The following is a 21,781-nucleotide window of genomic DNA, read 5'->3' as shown; positions in this document are numbered from 1 at the left end:
CCTTATTGTGAATTTCGGCGGCATTTCGGCAGATGCTCGACCGCCAGCCAGGATGCGGGCACATTTAGATGCCCCTGCAGGCACCATGGTGCCCCCTGCTCTATTGACTTCAGTAAGGAGAGAACACAGACAAATGAGATCAGGTTGTTGATCCATTAAGTACATGATCCTGGCTTCTGCAGTGCCCATTCCTACTAGGAAGGCAACTCCCTTCTATCAATAATGCACCTGGCCAACTGACAGTGCTGGACATGGGCAGGGGGGAATTCCTTAGTGTTCTCTGTGGCAATCAGCAAACACCTTCAGCCATGAGATTTGATTACTCTAACCGTAGCATTCATAATTATAAATGTCATTACTCATAAATGCATGGATTTTAAGGCCAGAAGGGACCATTATGATCATATAGCCTGACCTCCTGTATGAGACAAGCTACAGAATTTCTCCTGGTAATTCCTGCAGCAAATCCAGTCAATTGATGGGCTAGAACCCATTTTTAATCCAGTTTTGATTTAAAGACTCCAATTGATGGAGAATTGACCATATCCTTTAGTAACCTGTGTCAATAGGTAATTATCCACACCCCTAAAAACTTGTCTCTCATTTCCAGTCTGAATATTGCTGACTTCAAATTCCAGCCACTGGATCTTGCTATGTTTTTGTCTGATAAATTAAATAGTCCTCTAATATCAGATAACCGCTCCTTGTGTAGGTACTAATAGACCATCATCAAGACACCCCTTAAACCTCTCTTCCATAAACTAAATAGATTGAACTCTTAAGTTTCTCACCGTAAGGCCTGGTTTCCAGACCATGAGTTATTCCTGTAGGTCTTCTCTGAGCCCTCTTCAGCTTTTCAACATCCATTCTAAAGTTTGGATACCAGAACTGGGTGCAACATTCCAGTACTGGTCTCACTAATGTCACATACAGATATAATGCCACCTCCTTAATATTCTTCACTTTATACAGCTAAGGATCATGGTAGCCCTTTTTGCTGTAGCTTCACACCTGGAGCTCGCATTCATTTGCTTACCAACAATGGTGTTCTTTTCAGATCACTGCTTTCCAGGTCACAGTCTCCTATTCTATAAGTCCATTTTTTGATCCTAGATGTACAACCTTGTATTTGACTATATTTTTACTACTATTGTTCATACAGTTATCCAAAGTGTCCCTTGACTGACAGAACAATGCTGGGTTTGAAGTTGGGGCAGCTTTTATTGTGAAGATAAATTTTTAACACCTGTTTGAAATGTTGACTAACAGTTGGGAAAAGGTGCCAGGATTTATGGGATTTTTAAAATATCTTTGGTAACAATGGATAAATCACAGAGCCAGGTCTCCAATCTGCCTCTACACAGAGGAGCTTCTCCAGCCCAAAATAAAAAGAAAGTCTGAAAAGTGAGTAGAGCTAAAAGTCTCAGTCTGAGGCACTGATGTAAATTTTATTTTCAACTCTGCATGGGAGTCAAACTAAAGACAAAATGGTTCATACGAGCAAACAAAGGCTTCTATTTAATAGACCTTTCTGTCATAGGCAAGAGATCCAGAGCCTGACTCTTCATTCTATTTACACACATTTTATGACAATGTAACTCCAATTAAATCTACAGAGTTACACCCATGTGTAACTAGTGGGGAGTAAGGGCTTCAGTGTCATGTGTGTTACAGATCACTCATTGCACACGTACTACACACCTACATCTTGCTAGTGCTGTTTTTCAAACTGCTTTGTTTATTAATTTTAAAGGGTCTGAGGAAGTGTATTTTTTCCTCTGAGGAAGTTATATTAAAATCAGTGACTAAGCACCCATGTTAAGCAAGGAAATACAAACATGTTTTTGGCCCAGATTTATAAATTGGGGATACTTATGTTTATTTTGATCTCTGCCCCAGAAGTGACAAATTTATTACAAACATCAGAAAACAGAGTGCCGCAAACCCCTGTATGCATATACTTACTTTCATCACTCCCCCTGATTGGCTGGCGTTTTTGAGCTCTGTCATCAGTTGTGTTAAACTGCTGCAAAAGTACTTTGTGCTGCCAGAAACAAACAAACAAACAAAAACCCATAATCATAAATACATGGAGAAACGTGGAGTAGATCTAATCAGACATACTACATCAAAGATGCAGGTGAAAAAGTAAAACAAATACATTTGCAGTGTAATTCTTGAAAATATTTCAATATGTGTTGTTCTAATAAATTGTATGTTACTGAAAAGAAAAGTCTGTAAGTCTTAAAGCAAAGCCTTTGTTTTAGAAGATTGCCAAACAAAGTCCATTTACCTTCTTTTGTGGCGCCTTAGTTTCTTCTGAACTATAGAAGGCAGAAAAAGCATACTGTATCATTAAATATATTTTGGAAGATATTTCCTGCAATATATCAGTTTAGACATTGACTACTCTCCAAACTATTGTATCTAGGTATTCATACATGTTTTATACTAAGAAAATAAAGGAAGATTATCATAGCCTAAACTAGGATTGGGCAAATATTGCAAAAATTGTACACAAATATTAATTTGCAATTTTGTTCATAGCTTCATAGACTTTAAGGCCAGGTGGAACCATTAGATCATCTAGTCTGATCTCTTTGCTTCAGTGGAATTTACAATTCCTTTCATATTCTGTCTGTGAACGTTTATGAGTGAATTTGGTATTTGCAAGAATGTTCATACAGAGAAAAAGTGTCACATATGCTAGTCTGAACATGCATGGAAGAACTTTTCTGTTAGAGCAGCCATCTTGAAAGCTTCCCATGGATTTGGGGAACACTTCCCAGACAGCTCTAAGAGAGACATTTTTCACTGGGTATTTAGTTGTAAAATGAACCAGAAAAGTCAAGACCTTACATTTGTTTTACAGTCTTCTCTAGCTCTGAGAGTTGCTCTTTTAGTGCTGTAATCATTCTTGCATCATCTGATACAGATACATAAAATTCCTGTAAATGATACAGAACAGTCTTTGAACAACAAAACAATAGATGAGTTGTACCTAAAAGGATAAAGGATTAGTGAGCTTACATATGCCAGTTTACTGATTACTAAGAGTGAGATCCAGCTTAGTGAATAGGGGAACAATAAGATGCCCCACAACACTCAAATTCTGGGCCTATTCCTGTATCCCTTCTGTTTGTGTAACTCCAGTGGATTTAAATTAAAACTGCACATACAGGAAGGAAGTGTGATAGTAAAAATGTGAGACAGATGTGAATGTGCTTTTTCTAATTAAGCACTGCCCTGCCAAAGCCCATACTCCACACTTTTTATAATTTTATACATAATACAGTGAAACACTCTTACAGTTAGGTCATTTTGTTTTAAAGGAGCAATCTCACTATTGTTGTTGTTGTTGTTGTTATTCCTTATATGACACCCCAAATGTACCACAAAGCAAATACAAAGCCATGGTACCTGCCCCCAAAGAGTTTACAATCTTCATAACAATTGACATTGTTATGGGTCAAATGCTGTAGCTGGACTGCGCATATGGGAGATCTGCAGGGACCTTGGGGGCAAGGACTCCAGGCTACAGCAGCCAGTGTAGCTGCAGGGCAGCCTAAGTTGGGGATAGAGTGGTCTTTGGCTTCACATAGTGACAGATCCTCTAGCCCCTCCCTGGCACATCCCAACAAGATTCAAACAATCTACATGACAGGGTTTGTAGCATGCAGAGGGTCTATTCTCCCTGGGTGAAATCCTGCCTCTCACCCATGCACAGCAGAACTACAATGGTTCTGCTGTTGTCAGAGCCCTCTTCACTGTGCGACAGAGCATCGTACAAATACCCACACAGCAAGGATTTGTACCTGCTGGCTCTGTAATTGTTGTGCATAAAATAAAAACCAATCACATGTGTACTCTGCAGCCCAAACGGAGAAATAAAACAAACAGAACATTGCACTTTAAAATTACCCATGGCATCTACATTCTTATTAACAGAATTCTAAAGGCTGTGAAGTGGACTTATGCAAATCCTCTTTGGTAGCTGCTCTTCAGTATAATGATACAATAGCAATCCCACTGTACCTCCAAAAAGGCCATTGCTGCTTCATCCTCTTGTAGTAGGTCTCCATACAAAGCAGCCCACTGTAGAACCAGTCGGATGACTCGCCTTTTATTATTAAGTGCATAATCCATTTTCTCCTGCTCTGAACCTTGGGAAGGCTGGGCATGGTAAGTGCCAAGGTGTCAAGGAAAATATTTACTGAGTTAAGATGTCCAATACAGTAAGAATTGAGGAAATTACTCCTTTCAGGGGCTTTCCAGCAGGAATTTCATGATCAGTGAGGTTAGAGGGTCAGATTTACACACCTTTTTTGTTTCTTACCATATTATAAAGGTATAATGAAGCCTCTCAGTAGCACCGTTCATGAAACAACAGAGGGCATTTTCTAAGGAATGTATCAAGAATCACAATCAGACTGTTTGTCACAGCTTTATAATGGAGCAAGAGAGATGACACTTAAGAGCCAGGGAAAAGATGGTTAATCACTTCATCTAAAGAGAACATTCAGTCCTGTTCTTCTGGTAGAAGAAAAAGGAATCTGTCACATAAGTTAGCCGCATATCATATCCTGTGCACAGCACTTTGTGACATGCATTTAATAACATAAACAATAAAATATAAAGCTACATATTTAACAAATGGTGGCTTTACTTCTTTAAAATTTTAATTGCAAAAACATGAAAATTAGATGCAAGAACTTTTTTTTGAAAAGGAAAAAGAATGTAGAAAAAGATAAAGATATAAACAAACTGCACCAAAGCATAGTTTCTGCATGCACATATCTTGTAAGTACCACAAAGGACATCACATCTCTGAAGTGCTCACTCCTGTACCTACAACTTTAATCTAAAGAACACTGGGCTTATTTAAAAGACTGCACTGATGCCTCTATAAATCTATGGGGAGCAAATTAGAGAGTGGGGGGTTGGCCTGTGGACCCTCTCCCCAACCAGAGGGAGGAAGGTTCAAGAGATTTATTGAATCAAGATTTTATTTTAGTAACATTAAGCCAAATGCACCTCTGGTGTACCTCCACTGTAATGAGCAGAAATTCACTGGGGAGAATTGGGCCCACTGAGACTAGGTTTAGGAAAACATTTTCTTTAAATATTGTATTGAGTCATATCATGCAGGATTAGATCAAAAAACACAAATGTAAAGTGCAGTATGTAATGGTATATAATTTGACAACTCTGTAAATTCAACTGGCCTGAGTGTTATTTAAAGGCTTCATTCAGCTTGTGCTTAAGCTCAGGCTGCTTAGCCACATAAGGGGCCTTATACAGAAATAAATAAATAGAAAGCATGTTCATGGAATTGTAAACAGAAAAAGCTCCCTTTTTGGGTTGGAAGTTTGGGGCCAGGGAAGCTTTATTTCAATTTGCAGAAGGAAAAAAGGCGGGGTGGGGGGAGCAGTGAAGATGTCTACATGGCCTCACAGAATCTCATTGGAAGAGTCTGTCTCAGAATCACTACAAAGCAAAACAAAATTCACACATAATAAATACAGAGAGGTCTACTTACGGGAGAGACCATCAGTACAGCTTGCCTGCTTCCTGGTCTATTACCTCTAGAAAAGGCAGGGTTTATACAGTCTCCTTATATCCCAGCAGGCCTTTCCCCATGCTTGCACTACTACCCTGCCCTAGGGATTCCATTTCCATGCCTGTGGTGCTCTCCCGGTTCTGACAGACAGACAGGCAGGACCCACCAAGAACCAACTTGATCTCTCACCACTGAAGGGAGAGAGAAGTTCCAGCCCACCTCTGATTATACAAATCCACCCTGGGCACTAAAACCAAAAGGTATCAGCAGCCCACATGGCTTTCCCAATAATTCTTCCTCTCCCTCAGTGACCTCATTTCCTGTCCCAAATGTCCTTTATTGAAAACCTGGCATGGGGTAATACTGGCCTCATAAATCTTAAATTGCCTGTATGCCCCATTATAGGCCTTATGCTGACATTACTTCAAGTCTGATCCTGCTAGGGTTCCCAACTTCGTCATATTTAAAAACCGGACACTCCAGCAAGTGCTGGAATCTCCCCTTCCTCTCCCCTGTCCCACCCCTTCCTCCTAGGCCTCACCCATACCCCGCCTCTTCCCCCAAGGCCCTGCTCCTGCCCTGCCCCTTCCCCCAGAGGCCCCCACCCCATTCACTCCTCTTTCTCTCTCCCTCCATCACTCACTGCTTTTTCCCTTTCCCCCCCTCCTTGCGTGAGTCAGGAGAGACTCACCTGCAGAGCCGGGGCTAGGAGCTGCAGCCACCCAATGCAGATAGGAGGTGGCCCTGGCTGAGTAGGAGCTGGCAGTGGCGCGGGTGATGATGTGGCGCCTCCCTGCCTCTCCTACCCACAGTAACCGGACTTTGGGAGACTGCTCAGTGGATCTGACTGATCAGGTCCCCTTTTCGACTAGACTTTCTGGTCGAAAACTGGACACCTGGCCCTCCTAGATCCTACTCCTGTTGAACTGAATAGGAATTTCATCATTGTCTTCAGTGGAAGCAGGATCAGACCCTTCATGCACTTGCCTTGCCTCTTGTTGATTTTAGGTTAATAGTATAAATTGTGGGAGGAAAAATTGCTCCCAATAAACTGATGTTTGTGTGTGAATTAGGGAGAGAATGATTGTGGTGGTAACTTGGAGTTGCCTTCCTTGGAAAATTTTTTAGCCATGGCCTCTCCCACATATGGTAGCGTTGATATGAATCTGGACATAGTGAACTTTAAGAATTCATTTATTTCCATTGTTTCAGTCACATCAAAGACTGGGGTTCATTCAGGACACTTTCAAGAGCTAACCCAAGAGACTTCAAACTCTTCATTAGAAATTAAAATCATCTGTAAGATCTATTTCAATCTTTTCATTTGAAAACTACACCAAGGGCTCTTGTTTTTTTCCACATTAAAGCATTATATGAATAAAGCATTAATTGGAAAAAGGATGGGCTTATGAACATGGAATTTTCTAATTTCCCTCTGACCAAAAACACCCATACAGATTAGGCATTTCACTAGGATTACTGGGACAGTTATATGACTGCTAAGCTTTTGAGTATGAACAGAGATCTGCATTCTAATTTAGTTTAGAATGGATTTAATGTGACTAGGGAAACAACGTCAGCCTATTTATGAGAGTGCGTAAGTCCAAGGATCATAGGAAGTAAATAATATATTGCAGACTATGCTCTCTAACATTTCAGGCAGCAAATTTAACATTCCACTGAGTCATTTTCCTCATGCAGTTTTTACCTTTCAAACACTTATTATTTCATATATTTTTACCTACTTATTAACTGACTCACCACAGGCACCAGTAATTTTTACGCTCATTTGCTTATTTTTAATTTGGCTCATAATGGCTCCTTTATTAATGTTATCATGGTGCAAGTTAGTGAAAACCTCCTAATTCTACATGTGGTAGATGCATTATGGTTTGCAATCAGAAACACAATATTATGTATTTTTGCAATAAGTAAGTGTCAGATATGCAGTTAATTGTGAAACATGAATCAACATCAATATGGTTACAGCTCTGTACTTAGATCTTAGTTATGTTGGCATAAGATATATTTGCTAGGAAGTAGAAGCAAGTTTTGAGTCTGTTCTTCCATCCATGTAATCAAAATTTAACTACATTAATAACTAATAATTGTGTAAAGCCAATGTGCATCACTGTGATCGAGTATAAATTCTTGTTGGTATGATGGTAAATGAAGTTAACAAAACATACAGTGTATTTTCTGTAGCTGCCCAATGTAAGTATAAAGATCTAATGGCTAAACTGTTGTTGTGTTTACATGAGACACATTTTTGATCAGATGATTACAGCTACTTTACGGTTTTCATTGGAGGTTCAGAATCAGGTGAAATCAAAAACACCTCCCTCTAGGCTCGTGAGTTCACAACAATTTATCTGTGCATTGAAGAGCAAACTCAAAACAATCTGCTGAAATCTATGTCACTAAGTTGTTGGTAAAGCAGGTAAAGTGCTTCAGGTGTGGAAGTCAGTGAAGCTGTTGACACTGATGTAATATTTGAAACAAGATCACTGCATCATGATCACATTCTGCATGGAAGATTTTGTGAGTTTCTGAGAAGAGAGAGTTGAGAAATTAAGAGAGAGAAACAAACATGACTGGCCCCAACATAGAACTTCTAAAAGCTATTTGTTTTCCTGAAGATTTTGTATTTTGTAAATGCAAGTCTTCATAATAATTGCCTGATATCATTGTTATATGAATAGTAAGATGTTTTATATACTAATATAGTAAGGTCATTTGATGCCAGACTAATTACTAATGTAAGAAGCCATTTAACCATAGAATATTTACATTAATGGGGAATTAATTAATGAATTACTGGCAGTGCACAATCAAATCCTCACTCAGTGCAGAATGACAAGAAAATTATCATTCCAAAAATTGCCAACAACTTAGGCTAATGAATTTCCAGGAGTTATTTAATTTTGAAAGACTGTTTTGAGAACTGAAAGCTCTTATATGAAGAACAGGAGTGTTTAAACTTTTGGAAAACAGAATTTAATTTCCTGTCAAACTCTAATAAAAGTTTTAATAAACTCATAAAATGTTCTAAGTTAAAAGAAAGAGTTAAAACTCAATTTAAAAGTTATCTGGATCTTTCCTGCCAAAAGAAGAACGAAGGCAATTAAAGAGATGTTGCTTATTCATTTAACAGACTGCATGTTCAGGAGCTGAAACTGTCACATAAGCCAAAGGCACAGAACCAATGAAAGATTGGCAGCAACCAACTTGAATCTAAACTACCCCATTTGTCCTCACATGCTGTAGTTATCTGAATTGTTAATAGTCATTTGGAAAAGTGAAGTAAAGTGAAAAAAACGGAAGACCAGAATTACATGAGAAATGTCCACACTTGTCACAGAGGAAGTACAGAGTACAAACACTCAAGAAATGTGTTTCTGCTCTTCTTGGCTTCATTGTTTACCGTCATTAAATTTAACTGAAAAAGCAATGTTCTGGCAAAAACTTCTGGCACCTTCTGAAAATACAGCCAGATAAACTCAGCTACTTGTAATTCATATTCTCAGAATAAAATAATTATAACAAAGTGATTGCCATTAAAACAATCAACATTTGTCTACAGTTAACATACAACCACAGCTATTTCCTATTCCATGTATGGAGAAAAATGGCATTACAGATACCACTGTGTGGTAACATGGACAATGCTGACAATTTTAACAGCAACCATTCACCTACTCACCTTCCCTGGGGATACTTTTGTTCTGATGTTTTAATTATTCTGCTTTCATTTTGCACAAAAAAGGAACTGCTGGCTGAAGCAACCACTGACTTTCATTTACTCCAGGTGCCTTAAGATTTCAGCTATCATGCCAGAAGGGATTGTTTTAACTTATAGCCACCTAATGTCACTCAGTGGAATTCAGCCTGCAGGATAGGAAATCTCTAGCAGGAAAGAAGGAGTTTTCAGACTCTTTATTTCACCATAGTATGAGTATGTACTGTGACACTCTGCACCCCATATTCACTATAATGATATGATTATGACATGGTTATAATATAATTATGATGCATATTGTACAAAATATGTCATGTGAGGTGTCAATGGAAAAGTTATTGTTTGCTGAATATGATTATCCTATTTGTATGCATGTATCATTTTTGTATCTGGAGTTATGAATATTGACTGTGCATCTGTATTTCAACTGTGTTTGCTTCTGGGTAATTCCCACAGGTCAGTTTACATCCAGTCTAGCCAGCACATTCTGAAGGAAATATTCAAGGTAATGGGCCATCCATGAAAACAATGGGACATTCGCTTATCCTCACCTGTGGACACTTCAGTCAGCATATGGATAATAGCTGCCATGACTCATTAAAGCATGCAAGGGCATGTGACTAGATCAGGTGATATTGGATTCAATTTTAGTGCCTGTATTTTTCCACAAACTGTGTTTGTGAAGTTCCCTCCACATGGAAGAAACTATAAAAGGGGGAAGTGACATCACCACTGGGCCTCACTCCCTACAACATAACACCTGGAAACACCTTATGAATAAAGACTGAACTGAGGAAGGGGGGTTCCAGGCAGGAAACAAGGAAACCTGCCTGTGTATGGAAGCTTGGTGGACTGTTTGTACTATCTAACAGGGTGAGACACGGCTTGATTCAAATCCTATCTAGTTTAGAGAACTTAGATTGTGTTTTTGTTTATTTCTTAAGTAATCTGCTTTGATCTGTACATTACTGCTTATAAACACTTAAAATCTATCTTTCTGTAGTTAATAAATTTGTTTTATATTTTTTACCTAAAACAGTGTAGTGTTTGAACTGAAAAGGGAAATCTGCTCAGGAACAGGGGCGGTGCATTGTCCTCTCCACATCCAGGGAGGGGCAGACTGGGTAATAATCTTTACTGGTCAGGGCAAGACGGTACAGCTCTGGGGTCCTAGGCTGTGGATCTGGGGTGGGGGTGCTGGCTATAGCCTCTCTATTGTTAGTTCATGAGTGGTGGAGGAGAAGCACTCACATAACTGGGGGAGGGATAGCTCAGTGGTTTGAGCATTGGCCTGCTAAACTCAGGGTGTGAGTTCAATCCTTGAGGGGGCCATTTAGGGATCTGGGGCAAAAATCTGTCTGGGGATCGGTCCTGATTTGAGCAGGGGGTTGGACTAGATGATCTCCTGAGGTCCCTTCCAACTCTGATATTCTATGATTCTATAAACTGCAGCTGGGTGTGTCTTTGTCTGTGTGAGTGCAAGTCCTGGAGAGGATTATAGCTTATCACAGTGTGAGAGTGAACCCAGGCTGGTGAGTCAGAGGGCTCAGTGGTACCTCAGTTCCAGGTTGCACCCCAGCATGTACCATGTGCCGGCAGCTTAAACATACAACTCTGAGTTATGGGTGGGCTTGGCAAAAAAAAAGTTTAAATAATTTTGACAGATAATATTGTTTATCTGTCAAAATTTAAATTTATTTTTATCAATTTAAATTATCACATTTGAGAAAATTATGGGTTTTAAGCATTTTTAATTTTTTTGTTTATTTAAATGGTCACAGTTGCAAGAAATTATGGGGCGTGTGTCAGGCAATGGTGAGGGGGCAGACAATTATTTAATGACTGCAGATGTTGAGGTTCAAAAACAAACCTTTATAGCCATTAAAACACAAATTATCAACATCACATGTCTAAACTTACAAAATAAATATCCTTAAATCGAACTCTTACAGTCGTAAGCAGCATTTTTCTTACTTTGCCTATCTGTCAATTTTGATTACTATCGATGGAAATATTTTTTGTCGGTTTGTGTGTGTACAGTGAAATCTACATTACCAACATTTACCAATAAAAATCGAATCCTTCCAAGCCTAATTATGAGTATTCTGTCATTCACACACACTTGGCCATAAAAGTGCGACTCCATTAAACTTTACTTGTCTTTGGAGAGCTAGGAGTGTTTCAGAATGTGTCTCTCTCTTTTCTAATAGGAATAGTCTTAAAAGGAATGTAAAATTTTGATCACAAAAGGATATTGTGCCATCAAGGCTGGACAAAGCTGACTATTTGGCATAAAAACACAGTGCATCATAACAAAATCATTTAAAACAGAATCTGTGAAGAGAAAAACAAACAAAGCAGAAAGTTAAGCTCTTGCAAACAACTCAGGGTTCATAACAGTGATGCTTCTTTCAGTTAAAGATCTCATTAGCTTCCTGAAGACTGTGAAGAGGTCAGCAGTTTGACTCGATTTTGTATTTTTTGGGTACAGTATTAAACTTGAATACAGAGAATCTATATATTTATCATGAAATATTGATTTGTTTCTTTCTTGGAATGGATTCTACAATGGTTATGCTTCTAGATTTGATAGGTACCTGGCTTTAGTAGATGTACTCAGTCTGCATCAAATGAATCCTTGCCATGAAATACTGCACTAAGGCTCTGATTCAGCAAGATACGTTAGCATGTGCCTTAGTTTAAGCATCCATTCATATCCATTTCACTTCAATGGCCTTATACCAGTGGTTCCCAAACTTTAACAACCTGTGAACCCCTTTCACTGAAACGTTAAGTCTTGCGAACCCCCTCCTAAAAATGAATATTTCCAGGGATTTTCTCCTTTACCTGAGTATAAATTATAAAAGCAGTGATCTTGGAAATATAACATTTGTTTTTAAGACATGCTTATTACACACTATGTCTTATTAATTATTATTTATCATTACAGTATTTTTATTACATTATGAAAACAGCAACACTCTTCCAAGATCTCGCTTTCAGAGCTTGTATCACTTTGAATAAGCCTGTTATAAAACAAGGCACCTGTGTTTCATCAAGGAGTATCAGATGTGAAACAGCATGAAGGTATTTAAGAAGCCGACTCAAAGAGTTCCTCCTACACAAGCATTCAGGTCTTGAGCAGTCCAGGCAAACAACGCACGTTACAACAAAGCTTAAACTTGTTCTTCATAATAATTTAAAAAACAATACTAGCTGCTTATTTTCATTTTAAAAACAGCAAAAAATATCCACCTCCCTTTCCATTTCTTATAAGGAGTCTTGAAGTTTAAATCTCCTCAGTGTGATAGATATGCTTGCTTTGATCTGTTTAGCTCTTGGACGTCCAGGGGTTCTGAGCTGTTGGCCACGTGCTGCCCAGGGTTCCTAGGGACAGCTCTATCTGCCATTAGGGAATTTTTCCCCGAGAATCCCTTGTAACATTTCATGAACCCCAGTCTGGGAACCACTGGCTTATACTAAATACTTCAGAAGAAGGCATCCCACACATCACAATACTCCTGTACAACAGTGAAATATTTGGGCATAATTCTCATGTACATTAAGATCTTCTGTGTAATAAGAATCAGGCCCTCTACATCTCAGTACCTAGGAAGCACCTATCAACAAGGTGTATCAGCATAACAATTCCAAATAGTATACTAAGATGGGGAAGAATTCCTTGCTGACTCAGTTGGCAATCAGCAAAAGACCAGAAATAAGTAGATTGATTGTCAAAGATCTAATTTATATTTTGATTCAAATCAATTCACAATTATGACATTTGTATTAAACATAGAAAACAGATTTATAATGAGATTAATAATACAAATAAAACATTTTTAGGTTGGAAAGAAATAACACTCAGTACATTATGGCAACTGATAAGCTATCTCTTCCCTCCAAATGAGCTGTTAGTGGGGTTGCACTGGTGTAAATGAGGGCATCTTTTACCCCTTGTACTTGTGATGATGTATAAGGAGGACTGATCTGGAATGGCTTTTAGAGTCCGGCATAAGTTTGAGGGTTGGCAGTTTGTTTTAATTGTAAACTAAGCAAATTTTATATGGAATCAGTGAAACACAATAAACCCATTACCCAGGGGAGCCATTTTTATAGAGCCACTTTTTAGTGTAATAACAATTTAAGTCTTGTAATGGAGGGATATCAAGGAAAACATGGTGTGACAGCTGTGCCATCCATACTGTATCATCGCTTCCACTCTTTATATAATTCAGCATCTGGAAATGTCTCTCTGTTGGAAGTATATAAAGTCCAATGGACCTCAGCCAGAGTATTTTTTCTTTGTATAGTTCACAAAACAAACTGGTTTCACTGTTTTTAATTGAAGAGAATGCACAAATGAAAAATCGGTGGTTTCAGAAGTTTGTGACTCTACCACTTCAGAATGGCTTTGTTTGGAAATGTGATGTTTTGCAGGCCATCAGGCTGAAATATGGAATTTTGCTATTGGACATTTTGGAAAAGAAACGTTTTGAAACAATTTAAAAGTTTAAGACTATTTAGAAAGTTAAAGGATAAGGATGGTAAACTTGCCATCAGATGTTTGCAGACGTGAAGTCCCTATGCCCTGCTTCTGCTGCTAGATGACTATGCAACTTTATAGGAAGCTTATTTTATTCACAGAAGCAATTAAAACAGAGAAGTTAAAAGTCATCACGCAATCTTTCTGCACATGGGCTGATGTACTGATTATATCACTACTAATCTATGGATTATTTAAGAATGCCTTTACACTCATTCTTCCCAACCATGTGTAAGGTCAAAAACATGCTTACTGAAGGGGTGTCCTAGTTGACAAACAGTAACATAATATAAATTGTCTGTGCCAGTTTACAACTACTATTATTATGAGAAATCCCTTTTTCTTGACTTTTCTTTAATGAAAAGACCTACAAGGAATAAGATAGCAGACACACATGTTCTCAGATCTGACGACTGTGATGATGTAAACTGCTGCAGCTCCATAGGCTTCAATGGAGCTGCAGCAATTTACACAGCAGAGGGTTTGGCCTTGATGTGCTGAATTCCTTCTGTTTGAATAAGAGTCCACTGGAAAAGTATAATAAAGAAATGTAAAGTGACGCAGGAGGGATCAAGGTTAGTGCATAGTACTATGTGGCATGCATCATGACAAGTACATTATGTGGTAGCAATGTAACTGGGTTATTGCATGTCTCCATTTATCATCATAGCTGTGACCAATACAAGCAACTGCCTGTGCTACAACATCTTGTGAGACTTTGCTGCTTTGCTATCAATAGACGCTCCAAACCCTAAATACAATGGGACAGGATAAGGATGGTGGATTATCACCTTAAATTTTGAATTTCCTAGCTTTTTAAAATTTGTATCTAAATACTGATTAGATGAATTTCTGCAGATAATTAAAGGCTGCATTTCCAAGCATGATGTTTTCACTTACATCTCGAGAGCCTATCTTATTTATGAATAGAAATATAGCTTTTGTCACAATTCTACCTGTCACTTCATTTAAAGTTGATTCAAGGCGCATAGTTTCTAGAAAGTGCTCTAAAATTTTCTCTGGAGTTCCTGACATCACAGTATATCTGTGGAAGAGAAAAGAAGCAATTACTTTTCTAAAGGCACAATGAAAATGTCAACTGAAGAAATAATTGGTACCAGAGAGAAGTGGAACCTAAGACTTCTGAACACAGGAATGGAAGTCAAGACCAACCCAAATACCTGCTCTGACATGGACTCTGTGTGGCCCAGGGGAAAAATCACTCAACCTCTTTGCTTCAGGTTCCCCAACTGTAAAATGTGAACAATAATACTTACCTTCTTACCATGAGGACTAAGATGACAAAGGGCCCATTCTCCACTGCGATACCCAGTTTTACACCATTATTTTAGTGGAGTTGCACTGGTGTAAAACTGGAGCAGAGAAATGGTGAATCAGACCTTTCTGAAAAACACTGCCAGTGCTAAGTATTATTAAGAACAAAAATATCAGCAACAACAAAATTTCTGAAAATGTAGGCTTTAGACGGATTTAAACAGATTAACTCTTAGGGTGAGATGGGCACCACTATTTATCATCCTCAGTGCTCAGAAGGAAAACAATGAAAGCGAATGAATGCCTGCAGTACTGCAGGTCTGAGCTAGGGGAAAGGACATGATGGTAGACAGTAACGTATAGTGGTTAAACTTCAAAACTTGCCAATTGCCTTAGGTAACTGAAGTAAATAAGTTTCTGCTTAACTTCAGTACCTGCACCATTTCTAACAGTAAATCTAGAGAGGTACAGCACAAGGGTATACTGCATATAGTGAGGTTATCATATGTATTGCAGGGAACGTTGGCAAGATTTATGTACCAGCACTATAACAGAGGATATTACAGAATAGAGCTGCACTGATTAACTGTCCTCTCTTTCCTCCTTTCCTAGTGAATAGGATTTCTTTTTATCTTCCATTTCATTCTTTCAATCTTTGCATCATTTTTCCATGTTGAAGTGAAAAAGTATGAAACTTAAACCACCCCCCCCAAAAACCCTAGGAGAAGTGTAGGTGTTCTGCTCCTGCTGAGAAATAAGTGGTGGAGCTGAGCTCCTGTGAGCTCCCCCTCACTTTGAGCACTGACCATCATAGTTCTTTTACCTGCCAGCCCCTTTGGAAGAACTGTATTGATGTCCCAAGAACACAAACACTTAAGCCAGTGCACATCCTTGTAGAGATACTAACCAAGTCTGTAGGTGAGCGAGGCATAGAGAACCCAGTTTGCTGCACTTTGAATATGAAAGTGAAAACGACGCAGTGAAGTGGCCTACAGTGACTGTAGACTGTAGCAATGCTCTGTGAGGTGTCAGTCAGTAACTCTGCATGTGTGTGATCACCCACGAAGAGAGAAGTTAGAGCTTGGAAGACAGAACTTCAGAGTTAGCTCTTCGGAGCAAGCCTGTCATTCTTTGAAACTGTGGCTCACTGAGCTGCAACAGACAAGGGGGCAGGGAGGGACCCAAACTGCAGTTCAGGGCATCTGGTCCCAAAATGGAGCCTCTTTCTTTCTTAAGATTAAGAGAAGGGAAAAAATAATTCTTGACAGGATGGCTCAGGAAACTAACAATACACTATACAGTGTTTCACCTCTATATAATTTGGTAGGGATCAAAAGTCTGAAGGTAGTTTAGTACCTTACATAAAGTCACTTGCTGGTCTTATTTTACTTCCTAGTGAGAAAGTGCCCACATCAAAATTGGTACCTTTGTTGACAGTCTCAGCAGAGAAGCTAAGGTTTGAATGGACCTGGAGAATGAACCATCCTCCCAGCCAGAGAGGTGAGCTCTCTGGCTCAGGCCTGAGCAACACTGCTTGGGCAGTATGGGGAAGGTTGCACGGCCTCTGCTTTATATTTTCTGTGGATAAACAGAGTGGTTTGGCCAAGACTTTCAAAGGTGGGTACTTACAGTTAAATTCCTAACTTAGACATCTAAATAAGTGGGCAGATTTTCAAAAGTGCTGAGCACTCAGTAATCCCCAAAGACTCAGCATTTTGGAAATCAAACCACTTATTTAGGTGTCTAAATATGGACTTTGAAACCTAATGTTTGCCTCTCCCTCCATTTACTAGCTTATAGCAGAAACTAGAGAGGTCACACTCACAAGTACTAATACAGTTTAAAAGATTTAAAATAAAATACTTTATCAAACATACTGTCAGTAAAATAAGCTGGACTCTGAAAAAATTATTTGTGAATGCAGGCATTTTTAAGCCATTTTGCTTTTTCTCTGCTTCTGCCCCTTTTGGGTTTGCTTTATGTGAATGTTCACTGGCAGGAGTGTTCACAGAAACAATATATTTAAGCAAATTGATAAAATATTTGTGAAAAGCAAACTTCAAATTTTCATTGAAAGTGTTCACCCTGGAAGCTTGATTTTGAAAGCTACCCTCATCTAGCCAGGAAGTACAAACATACCATATGACTTATCTGTTCAAATTTTGAATTGTTAAATGTCAGATACTAGAAGTAATACTCATAGCAAAGAGTTTTCAAGAAATCCAGTGTTTGAAATATGTTAGCATAAAACATTCACTGAACCGTTTTAGAAATGCACAAAATTATGTGGTCACAATCAAGTCACTAAAAGCAAAATGGGCTAAAATCTAGAGGCCCAAATTCTCTGCTGATGTAAAATAGTGCAGTTCCACTGACTACAACTGAGTTTCACTCATTTACACTACTAAAGAATTTGGCCCTGTGGCAGGGTGCACTATGTCCGGAGGCCTCCTGCTGGAGGCCTCACAGCCCTGAATCACTCTGTCCCAGAACAGAGCAGTGAGGAGTCCTTTAGGAGTCTAGGCAGCCTAGAGAAGAGCAGCCAATCAGAGGGGCTGCTGGAGCAACCAATAAGGAGCCAGAAGGGCCAGATAAAAGGCAAGCAACAGAGCAGAGTCTTCAGTTGCTGTGTGGAGCTTGATGAGGGAGCACTGGGTGCCTGGCTGGCTAGACGAACAGCAGGACCGTGGATAGCTCACTGCAGAGAGCTCACCAGACAGAAATGAGCCCAGTGAAGACTGCCAAAGACCGGGTGCCTTGCTGGCTAGATAGTATAGCAGCAGAGCTATTGAAAGGTCACTGCGGGCAGCCTGAGCACGGGATTGAGTACAAAACCTGGCCAGACCAGACGAGGGTACCGAGATGGGCCCTGCTGGTCTGGTTGCAGACTGAACCCAGGAAGGGCTGCTAAGAAGGACGCCAGCTGAAGGTACCAAGATGGGCCCTAGCTAGGTGTCTGAAGAAAGCAGTGCCTCTGGGAAGAGGCCTAAGAGCTACGGCCCCATACCAGAGCTGTGATAAGAACTTGGGACTGTATACCCCAGAAGTGGGGGACAGCGTGTGCAGCTCGGCTAGAGGGCTGAGCTGCCAAAGACCAGCTGAGAGAACCAGCAGCTGGGGGATGCTCGCGAGAGGTGGGTGGCACCCCCTGAAAGAACAAAAAACCCAAAAGCAGGCTCACACCTAACAGAGAGAAAGGGAGCAATCCATGAGAGGTGGGAGCCCCCGCTCCCGAAAAAGAACTGTGTTTACAGGCACTATTGGCCAAAGAAAAGGGGGCCCGCAGGAGAGGCGGGTGCTAACTCTGTTACAGGCCCTAAAACTAAACTGTTTGCTGAGAGGGAATGCCTGGGTCTAATAACTTAGTCATAGGGTGTGATGACAGATTACATGGCAGATGAAAAATGTGTGTAAAAATATAAGGAACGCTTTATTTAAATCCCTATAGATAAAATATCTAATTATAAATACTGTAATAACAGATGGGCAATAATCACACATCAGGAAAATTGTACTAAAAATGGGCAGTGCTAGCACTAACCTTATGTCTTATCTTCACTAATAAACCCCCCCTCAAAATAGAGGAAAATAAGTTCCTTATCTGGGTAAAAGTGAGGAGCAGAAGAAAAGTTTCAGTACTTCTCAATGCATTATGTTAGCTGTGTTAGAGATGCTAACCATACTGGATATGTGATGGCAAAGGGCCATCCATTATTGTCCAAGGAATCTGCACGACATTCCTGTGAAATGACAACACTTTGTGGGGATAAAAAGCACTGCCATCTCCTGCTGTATTTTGCTATTTTTTTTGTACTTGTTACAAGTGTGCATTAGATGACTGGTGCATTTGAGTGCATATACGTGTGAACAGAACTGGGTCAAATTTTTCAGACCAATAGTTTGTTCGCTGAAAAATGCAGTTTCAATTGACCTGAAACTATTTGCCAGTTTGACAGGAATTCATCAGATAGTTTCATCCAAAAACACTTGTGGGCTGGAATTCACAAGTGGACTTAGGCACAAAATGGCTGGAGGAGAAGGGTGGTGGTGCCTCCCTTATAATCTTTAGCTCAGTGGTTTGCGTCCTCACTTGGAAAACAAGTGACCCAGGTTCAATGCCGCCCTCTGCCTGACGCAGAACAGGGATTTCTCCTATTGAAGCTGTTCCACTGTATAAAAATAATTGAACATGCATTGAAGCAGGGACATGGACATAGGCCTCCTACGTCACAGGTGGGTGCTCTATCCAGCGGGCTATAGAGTCACTCGGGCATGCTCTCTCTGGCCCAACGATTAGCCGAGTATTTTACACAAAGAGAAACAGCCTCAACAGAAGAGAATGAGAAAACCCCACCGCCAAATACCCCACAGCTTAGTGGTTAAGACACTCTCCTGCAATGTGCGAGATCAATTCCCTGCTCCAAATAAGGCAGAGAGAGGGGACCTGAGGCAGGTCTCCCACATCTCAGGGGAGTGCCCTAACCACTGGGCTAAAGGTTAAAAGGGAGGCACCAGCTTTTCTGGCCATTTTGTGATCATCATGCTTTATTTCCTTTGCTTTTATTTTCAAAATGCCCAGAAATTAAATCATTCAACCAGAAAAAAACTTTTATCAACTTTTTCAATTCACCATTTTTGCCCCCAAAATTTTCAGTTTTAGTTCAACCCAAATTAATTTTTTTTCCAGAACTGCCAGTTATTCACCCAGATCTACATGTGAATGTGTGTGCCTGCAAATGTGTGTGCATGAGGTCATTACTTCTGTACTGGGGAATTTAAACTATTGGAATAACGGAGCCAACAATCCAATCTGATTGTATTTCAATGCAGGATTCAGACCTATTTTCAAGTGTAGAAAACCAGTAAGTTTCACAGCCCCTATCTTGGCGATTTTTTCCAGCAGTTCCATTCATTTGCAATATTGATAACTTGACTCCCCTGGACATCCTTAATCCTTAATGGTGCTTCCTGCCTCTAGGTAAGAAGGCAGGGGAAATGTGGTGAATATTATAAAAAGAATGCAAGCCTATTCAGGGAGTTACTTTCCTGTCTGAATTCTTCACACTGTGCATAAATTGAACCTAGCAAATTTGTATTAGAATCCAGAATCTGAAATCCAAAGAGAAACATCTGTACTTAGTAACAAAACAATGTACTTTCCCCATGTATTTTACACAATTGCTCTGCTTAATAGGGTTTCATCATTCCTCATGTGCAATCTATTTAAAAGCCATTCATGAAATGAATATTTACAGTTAGAGCTTTAGAGAATTATTGTGTAAAGTTGTAGACCTAGTGCGTGGCTGGAAATTGATATATTATGCACTACAGGGCATGTGATTAGCTGATGCTAAAAAACCAACAACCATTACATACACTGAATTTTTCCACAGAAAGGGAGAATGTGCTATTGTTTAGATAATAATACCATATGAAAAGGTTAATCACATTCTGACATTTGCATTATTGAATGAAAACATACTTGTGCTGAGGTTGTGCGTTTCCTTGATTAGAAGCTCTGTTTCCTGCTAGGATCTTCTCCAGGACCAAGACATCTTGGTCATGTTCTTTGAGCCTTACTGTATTTGCTTCAACATCCTGCAAGACAAGTTATTTTTAATACAGTTACTGCACCTGACTTGGCTGCTTAATTACTTTTTTAAAATGAATGACTTTCAAATAACTTCAACAAAAGCTGAGGAGCCAAGCCTCTATGGCTGGTCCTTTCCATGTTGGTTTCCCTCTCTGCACCCTTTCTCCTTGCAGGCAGAGTGAAGAGGATCTCCTCCGGTGGGCATGGGGAGAATCATGGGGAAGTCTAGCACAGCAGCCTCCAGGAAGGGGATCACAGGTGTGAGGTGGGAAGAAAGCAGATTGCCAGAACCAACCCTTCTCCACACCTTTAAAATGTAGAATCGTTTCAACCCCTGTCCATCCATGATCACCATTATCCATAATCTGGCATCTGTTGGCCATTCATTTTTAAATACTGTTCTTTTGGAAGGATTATAGAAGAATTATAAATCCAAGCCCAATACAGTGTTATAGCTACTCAAAGTCTGGGGTGGAAACAATTATATACAAGTAAAACAAAGCCAGAGCCAACATTTGTGCACGTTTAAACACAAATGAAAAGTAATCTGGCACCCAGGTTTTAGTACATCAGTGCAGTCTTTGAAATCCTGCTAAAATCAGACAGCAAGAGCTACATAACACTCAACTAGAGTCTCCAAGACCTAAAGCATTTCACTCCCTATTAGTTCAGGAGCCACTCAGCAGCAGCAAGAAATTTTTCAAGTACAGCACTGAGTGGCACCTGTCTGAGCTGATTTTGTCATCACTCCAGTAGGCACGTAGACATTCCAATTGAAGGTAATAATGTTTCTGGCCTTGGGTATTATGGGATGCTTCCAACCAGTCACAATCAGATCATCTGGGCCCACGTTCAAATTATAAACACCACAACTGAGCTTTTCTTCTAACATTAATAACCACAGAAATTGGGCCAGTACATCTTTCCAGATCCCTTGAGCAGGGGTCAATGTATTTTCCTGTAGTTTATTTAACGTACTACTTGATTTTTTTGTTTTCTAGGATGTTACATCTCTCTTCTTTAATTACAAGTTATTTCAAATGATGCTTTGGGTTGATTGGCATTTAT

General features: G+C 39.6%; 1 protein-coding gene across 1 annotated transcript in view; it reads right to left on the bottom strand.

Annotated features, from left to right (window-relative positions):
- The window catches only part of RAPGEF4 (Rap guanine nucleotide exchange factor 4), a 231,270-nt gene that overhangs the window by 31,318 nt on the left and 178,171 nt on the right, over positions 1 to 21,781 (bottom strand). The window contains exons 15-21 of the mRNA XM_045032700.1: positions 20,603 to 20,718; positions 14,802 to 14,890; positions 11,555 to 11,633; positions 4,036 to 4,186; positions 2,860 to 2,948; positions 2,294 to 2,324; positions 1,966 to 2,044 (exon numbers count right to left, since the gene is read on the bottom strand). Coding sequence (XP_044888635.1) covers positions 1,966 to 2,044; positions 2,294 to 2,324; positions 2,860 to 2,948; positions 4,036 to 4,186; positions 11,555 to 11,633; positions 14,802 to 14,890; positions 20,603 to 20,718 — 634 coding nt within the window. The remainder of the gene's footprint in view (positions 1 to 1,965; positions 2,045 to 2,293; positions 2,325 to 2,859; positions 2,949 to 4,035; positions 4,187 to 11,554; positions 11,634 to 14,801; positions 14,891 to 20,602; positions 20,719 to 21,781) is intronic.

The sequence above is a fragment of the Mauremys mutica genome, chromosome 10 (genome assembly GCF_020497125.1).
Source record: "Mauremys mutica isolate MM-2020 ecotype Southern chromosome 10, ASM2049712v1, whole genome shotgun sequence".
Classification (NCBI taxonomy): Eukaryota; Metazoa; Chordata; order Testudines; family Geoemydidae; genus Mauremys; species Mauremys mutica.
The sequence above is the reverse complement of the archived record's forward strand: the minus strand, read 5'-3'. Positions and strand labels throughout refer to the sequence as shown.